This window comes from Zea mays, chromosome 1 (assembly GCF_902167145.1).
Source record: "Zea mays cultivar B73 chromosome 1, Zm-B73-REFERENCE-NAM-5.0, whole genome shotgun sequence".
In the NCBI taxonomy this organism is placed as follows: domain Eukaryota; kingdom Viridiplantae; phylum Streptophyta; class Magnoliopsida; order Poales; family Poaceae; genus Zea; species Zea mays.
In genome coordinates this window covers 281,679,379-281,686,774 of record NC_050096.1, presented here as the reverse complement: position 1 = coordinate 281,686,774, position 7,396 = coordinate 281,679,379, and the positions used below count along the sequence as shown (strand labels likewise).

At 42.1% G+C, this 7,396-nt stretch overlaps 1 protein-coding gene and 1 pseudogene across 2 annotated transcripts; one reads left to right on the top strand and one right to left on the bottom strand.

The window, feature by feature from the left end:
• On the top strand, positions 1,070-3,361 carry LOC103643993 (uncharacterized; annotated as a pseudogene).
• Positions 1,839-6,620, bottom strand: LOC100281044 (uncharacterized). Of its 2 annotated transcripts, NR_163954.1 has the most exons (2): positions 4,512-6,620; positions 1,839-2,804 (listed from the first exon to the last, which is right to left on the bottom strand). NR_163954.1 is itself a non-coding variant. In NM_001371435.1 (1 exon), exon 1 carries the CDS (start codon positions 6,513-6,515, stop codon positions 4,710-4,712), a length of 1,806 nt encoding a protein of 601 aa, NP_001358364.1. In that variant the 5' UTR covers positions 6,516-6,593; the 3' UTR covers positions 1,862-4,709. The 2 variants fall into 2 exon arrangements, 1 of the variants encoding a protein (NP_001358364.1); NM_001371435.1 differs by having other exon boundaries at positions 1,862-6,593.
• Between the last annotated feature and the right edge of the window lie 776 nt (positions 6,621-7,396).

Below are 7,396 nucleotides of genomic sequence, written 5' to 3'. Positions count from 1 at the left end.
AGAGGGCGTCCACCGCGATGGCTACGACGACGGCGGTGGAGCGGCTTGGCGCTCCCAACAGGTACGAGCCATTCTCTTCCTGCATTATTTTTCTTATTTTTTTGTTTCTGTTTATGCTGCAAGAATACATGGTCCAATCAGAATCGTCAAACTTTATATTTCGTAAAAACGCAATTAGAACAACACCGTTCCCTACTTTATTATTATAGAGAATCATGTGACAACAGTTGACAATCTTATGCTTTTTTCCTTAATTTTCTATTAGTTAGCAGCAGACCCATTTGCTGCCACTCCACTAAGCTACTTGATTGTGGTAGCTGAGATCTAGCGTTGCACAATGCCCATTGTTTATGTGTTTTTCATATTGAAGCTATATGAGTTTTGGTTGAGCAGAGGAGATTTTCGGACAATTTTTTGTGTCTGATTAGGACATCAATGTCATTACAATAATATGGTATGACTAGGTATATACCCGTGCGTTTCTACGGAAACAATATAATAAAATACAATGGGCGCCAGGGCAGGAGGCAGCCGGGACCCGTGGCAAGGGACGACGTTTGGTCGCACGACTAGACATTGTACGCTAGATCTCCCCATTGCCAAGAGGCGATTCCTTGAGAAATGTCGTGCCATGTTAGCATGATAGAGGAACGTGATTTGTGCGGCACAGTTGAGTTCACATTTTCTAGCTAATGTTACTTGACTGTCTTTTTTATAGTTTCTTTTCCCCCTATTAATTCATGCTCTTTGTAGTTTGTAGACGCATTCACTCTGAAGAAATATGTAGCTAAAGGTGTTGATGTCATGGTTGTCAGAGAGCTTAATGGAGGTAAATCTAATTGAATTTTGATAAAACACGAACTGCCATGGTTTTAGTTTCAACACCAATATAATGTTTGATTGTTTATTCTAATGAAACTCGAGGTAAGAAAAGATAGCATTATCGACTAAGTAATACATTGCACATAGATTTTTATCATACGTCAACCGAGCAAGTTTGAGAGATAGCTGCCCCATTTCTCAGAGTTTTATTTACATTTTACTGACGAATGGGCAGGTGTTGACGATGAACGGGCTCGCCAAGGACGTGCCGACGGTGAACGGGATGCACAAGGAGCCCACGACCGCACATCCCAGATTGCTCATGTTGCCTACTGCGCATCTGAAAAGTGAGTATTGAAAACCTGGATATTCCATCGGGCTTAGGTTTCAAACAAAAACTAATTGGTGCTTTCCTTTTTTTGTGGAAGCACGATCTAATAGAGAATGCTCATCCACATGCTGAACTGTTATTCATGCTTGATGCTGATGGTGCAAAATAAAACTTGGCTTACTAATACAAGTGGAACTAAAGGGTCCATCATGGTTCAATGGTACAAGGCGTCTTCCTCTGAATTTACAAATGATATGAGCTTGAAGCCCTTACTTCATCAAAAGTTTCTAAGGTTATCAGTGAAGCCCTTACTTCACTGATGTCTGAATATCTGCTTGTGCTTCTAAATTGCATTTTCTTTATGCTCAGTCTCAATCATTGCAAAATAAAAATTGGCTTACCTGATCCAACTGATAATAAATGTAAATCAGTCAGTATTGAAAACAAAATTAGTTTGTAAGTAACAATTCATTTAGCAAAACCATATATTTATGTGTCGGACTCCATCAGAGCAACTTTTTAAAAGTGTCTGTAGTACTACTAGCATCTGTGACTTTCAATTTTACGTGTTCAGTTTTAGTTGATGTTGTGGTTCTTCATAGAATCGTTTTCCCTTCAATGTGCAGGAAGGTTCACATGAGCATCTGAGCAGGCCTTTCGAATCATAATCTGCATGGTTCAGTTCAAAAATAATTATGTAATATTCTGAAACTTTTTACTTTATAATAAAGATACAAGAGCAAGTAAGAAACATTCTATTTGGAGGTTAATCATCTAAAATGTGCATCCATCTGACCCTCTTTGCTTCATTGGAACCAGCTCCACCATATAAGTTGTAGGAGACATCAACCAGTCCATTTCTTTTCTCCACCACAACCTTTTATCTTCACACAATGGTTCCAGCTTCCAGAGTTCTCCAAAAACAGTAGCTTTAACATTAAGTCAGCCTTGTACTATCATGGTCAAGGAGCACAGGGACACTCGAGTATACACAAAATAAACTACTTCTAGAAGTGTACCAGAGAGATTGATTATGCCATTAGACAAGGCCAGAGCCGCACAAACGCCCTAAGCTCCTCCTGAAGTATCATAACCGAGCAATAGCTTTGCAATATTTTTTCCTTCATGTTTTCAATATTTGAAGCACTCAATGTATATGTAATTGGTTTCTTCACTTTGAAAGGGAGTAGATGAATTGCGATAGGTGTACCCAAGGCTTTGCTCGCACCTCCGAGTTCCTTTGACATAAGCAAAGTTTCCCTTCATGTTTTCAATAAATCAAACTATTCCTTGCTTGTTTCTTGTTCTGTTAAATCTGTAGAATTTAATGTAACAGGTTCCAACTTTGTTGTAGCTGTGAGTGGAGCATGACTTCCCCGCTGATCCCAAGTACTTTAACATAAGCAACTGATGATTACTATCTCCCATTCCAAGGCAAACGAGTGAGATCCCAGTCCACAACGTGCAACTGTGATCGATCAGTCTGTGTCATTGACCTAAAGCTGCCTCCTCAGAGGCTTCCTCTCAAATCGCCTTCGACTCCTCCCCTACATTCCCATCCTGCCTCTTCACTTGGCTTTCATTCTTTGCTCCTGGTCCCGGTAGCTTCCTCAATCCTTGCTGCTCTCTAGCTCCATCATTGAGGCGCCACCTACGCATATGAGATGTCATAGACCAGTAAGCATAATTATTTAATTAAAATAAAACTAACATGCGTTGTTCCAAAATTTAGTGATGCTAATATTATTTGTTGATAGCTCGATAAATGAAATGCAGGTATGTTGTTTACAAGGAACAACTTTGGCTGAAGCAAGCTGTGACCAACACTCTCATGGCTAGATTGGAGGTCCAAAGATTTAGTTCCCTAGGTCTGACACCAGCAGGAGTTTCCGGTCACTACTATCATCACCGTTGGGAGGCTTCTGTATGATCTTGATGTCATTTGTGCTTCGTTGCTCGATCATGTGCTTCACTTTATTGTCCAGATCCAAAAACAGTGCTAGATTTGGTTCCTAGAGCATTCTTTACATTCTTCATGGGCCATCTGCGCTACAGCAGTTGTTGTAGTGTATGGCTAGCTTACAGTTTAATGTTTAGGTAACTGTTTGCTTATTTTATTGTTTTAATACCTCACTAATAAAGTACTTATGTTATAACTAAACGTCAATGGTGTCTGATGTTATAAAAGTCTTGTGCTAATAAAAGGAGGGAAGATTACATCTTTTGTATATTTGGTTCAAAATATGGTCTGGTATCTGATATTGTGACTATTAGTTCATTTATCTTTTGAAAACATGATGTATTCCATTATGTACAACGTACATTCTTTGAATTCTTTTACATCTCATTCGATGCTTCTTTCTTGCATTAACAATGGTCGAGAAATGACCCTAATACAAACTTTGTTGGTCCGAAATGATAAACTTTATGGGGAACACTTGGATTCTAATGTCATTTCAAGGGCTTTATATATATTATAGGAGATAAGAGTTTCAGATGAATGAGTTTGTGGTGCAGCTTGGTCAGGTTAGACACCAGGTCCATTCTTCTCCTTTGTTGGTGGTTATTTTGCATATGTATTTATCTGGTATATGAAATTTTTCACTGATTGTGGTTAATAGTGCGATGACATTGTAGCTAATTTATTTGCATCCGTATTTGTCTGGAATTTTCATTGACCCGTTCTTGTCTCGAGCGTAATTTTTAGTGGTGCTTTAATAACCGCTATGAAGGCATGTCACTGTATTACTGGAATGCTTTATAAAGCTGACTGACGCAATAGGTAAAGAAATGGTTGGTTTTTGTGCAAGCATGCTTCAAAACATAGTTTTATTGATAGAAAAAATGCTTATATGTACTGCTACTAGAATGCTTCATAATGCTGCAATAGTATAGTCAATATTAGGTAATTTGTTATAGTGGCATGAATGTTCCCTTGGTAGAGCATTTATCTATAAGTGACGAGTTTAACTATTATACTGAATAAATTCTCATCTTTTATAAATTCTAAATGTTTATTGATTTATTTACTGAAAAATCTAAAATAAGCTGAGATTGGTAGGAATGAAGTGAGAATAGCATCGAGCTTGCAGTAGAAGTCCATTTCAGATTTTAGTGTGAATGGAAGTACATCGTTCTCATCTTTTAGTGATACTAACAAAAGTATAGAATAACAATTAATGTTTGTATATATCATTGTATTTTATTATATTGTTTCCGTAACAACGCACGGGTATATAACTAGTTTATCCATATGATGCTAAATTAACATTTGTAAATTATAGATTAATTAAACTTACATTCGTCTCGCCCAAACACCTCCTCTACTCAACAACAGATTAGCGACTTAAGAGAATACCTGGACAGGCAAACTCCTGTGGGAAACGCCCGGCTGAACAAACTTCACAAGAGGGTGAACGCCCGCACGACAGATGTTGAGGGCGTAGCAAATTTCCATGAAATGTACAAGATTTAATCCGTTCATTAGAAGAAACAAGCTTGCATTTCAAAAAAAATGGTAGTCTTGCCTGGCATCTGAACTTGTGAAGCAACAACATCAAGATCCAAAATTACTAGCACCTGCTAATTTTCTCAATCCTTTTCTTTCCATGATCTGCCTCACTTTGTCACTGTGGTTCCAGTGACCTCCAGCCGCATGCAAGTTGGAAAGCAAGACGTATCCACCTTCTTCTGCTGGGTCAAGACGAAGGAGTTCTTTTGAAGCAATTTCTGCAACTTCAATATTTTGACCAGCCAAACTTGCATTTAAAATGGAACCCCATATAGACCGACTTGGCCTCATCGGCATCCTCCTAGCCAAAGCTAAAGCATCAATCAGCCTACCTGACCGTGCAAGGAGATCAACCATACACCCAAAATGTTCTATCCCTGGTTCAATACTGTATCTTTGCTTCATAGCATCAAAAATCTTACATCCTTCATCCAGCAGACCAGAATGACTGCATGCACTGAGAACAGCAAGCAATGTGACACCATTAGGTGCTACGACCTCAGTTTGCATCTTGCAAAATAGTTCCAATGCTTCAGTTCCATGGCCATTGAATGCAAGGCCAGAGATCATAGCTGTCCACAAGGTAACATCTTTGTCCAAGGCTTTCTCGAACACATAGTAAGCTGTTTTAACATTTCCACATTTGCAATACATGTCTACAAGAGCCGACGCCAAAAAAGCATCCTGATGGTCAAATTCTTTCACTACCCAACCGTGGACACTCTTTGCATGATTCAGTGATCCCTTACCTGTGGCCGCAGAAATCAAGGTAACAGCAGTCACCTTGTCCAGATTTACACAACTGGCAACCATATCATGGAATAGCTTCATCACTTCATTGAAACTTTTGTATCTAGCATATCCAGCTAGAAGCGCGTTCCAGGATATTAGATCCCTGGAAGGTGCCTCAGAAAAAAATCTGCTAGCAAGGTCCAACATGCCAGCATTTACAAAACCTGAAACCATGGTGTTCCATGAAATGGCATCCTTCTCACCAGTTTCACCAAAGATTGTCTTTGCTGCGTTCATTCTCCCACATTTTGCATACATGTCCAAAAGAGCATTTACCAGAATCAACCCATGATCTCCTGCATCCATTCTCCGCACGATGACACCATGGACAGACCTCCCAATAAGCTCGTTCTTCAGGCGCCCACAGCAAGTGAGCAGAGCAACAGCCGTATACTGATCAACAACAATCCCCCGGCTTGCCATATCACGGAAAAACCACAGCGCCTTCAGGGTGCACCCTTCATTCACATACCCAGATAGCATGATGTTGCAAGACACGGTATCCAACACCAGTGCAGAACGGAACATCAGCTCGGCGGTCTCCACATCCCCGGCGTCGATGTACATCTTGATCAGAGAGTTCCGCAGGTACACGCGCGAGTGCAAACCACTCACAACGACATGGGCGTGCACCTGCCTCCCGGCGGACAGGCGTTCCACCGACCTAAGCAGAGCGAGGAAGGTCTGCTGGTCGGGGAGGACGGACGACGCGAGCATGGACCGGTAGAGAGCCGCCGCCTGGGTCGACGAGGAGGAGTCGCGCGCCGCCGCCGCGGAGAGCATGAGATTATAGATGTAGAGATTGGGGCGGGGCGTGAAATGCTGGAAGAGGAGCTCAGCCTCGCGCGTGAGGCGCGGGGAGGACACGACGATGGCGTAATGGAGGAGCCGGCTCATAGGGAACGTCTCCATGGCGAGGCCAAGGCGGAGCAGGTGGGCAAGGATGGCCCGGAACGGCCGCGCCCCGCGGCACCGCTCGAGGAGCACCAGCGCAGGGTGGCCCAGCCGCAGCGAGACGGCTGGGTCCCACGAGCGCCCCGCGGCGGCAGAGGCCGCCATCGCGAGAGTTGGGGCGTGTGGCCGTGTGCTCAGCAGAGAGAGGGGGGTCAAATTTCGGCCCGGTACCAGTACCGGCACCGGGAGAGCCGGCGCTGCCGCGGCGGCCGAGTCTGAGGCGGCGTCGGCTCCGACGACGACGGCATCGTGTAGCAGGCTGCAGCACCCAACCTGTCATGGGCCCAGACAGCATATTGAACCCCTTCAAGGAGCATAGTAATTGGAAGCCCAGATATTTTCGTTGATCCAATTGAGGCCCAAGTTAGTTCTGGGCCAGAGACAGTTCATGTTTTCATTGAAAAAAATCAGTTACATGGCTTGCTGAAAAAGAAAATAGAGGGGAAGAAGAAAATATACATGATCGGTCCTTTAATTTTTCATGGATTCATAAACTTTGAACTGTGCGTGGATTTCTATGAAGTTGTTAGACATAACATATTGGCTAAAAGTTGAAATACTCCAGTAGAAAATACTGTAGTTATTGTCTAGATGATCGAAGTTGTTTATACTCCCAAATCGCCGACCCACCAGCAGAAAGCTTTATGGATAACAGCTTTTTGAATGGGTTCACAAGTTTTGTGTGTGCGTGAAAGTTTGGGACTATAATGGACTTTGTAAAGATGAAAATTGAGTGACATTTCAACACTATGCTTGTTTGTTTGGGATTATAATCTATCCAAATTATATAATTTAGTTTAAAATAAGTTTGATTATATAATCTGAGCAAATTATAATCCCAAACAAACAGGCCCTATCAACCATAGTCACAAAAATTCCAGATTGATGGGGCCAAGGTATAGGCTCATAGCGTCGATTTGGATCTGTTTGGGCGTGTGGTGTGGCCGGGAACAAGTTTAGACGCCTAAAAATTCGTTTTTTGAGAG

Bases quoted from the DNA above. Each gene is read 5' to 3' on its own strand.
- LOC100281044 (NM_001371435.1), bottom strand. From the start codon at position 6,515: ATGGCGGCCTCTGCCGCCGCGGGGCGCTCGTGGGACCCAGCCGTCTCG.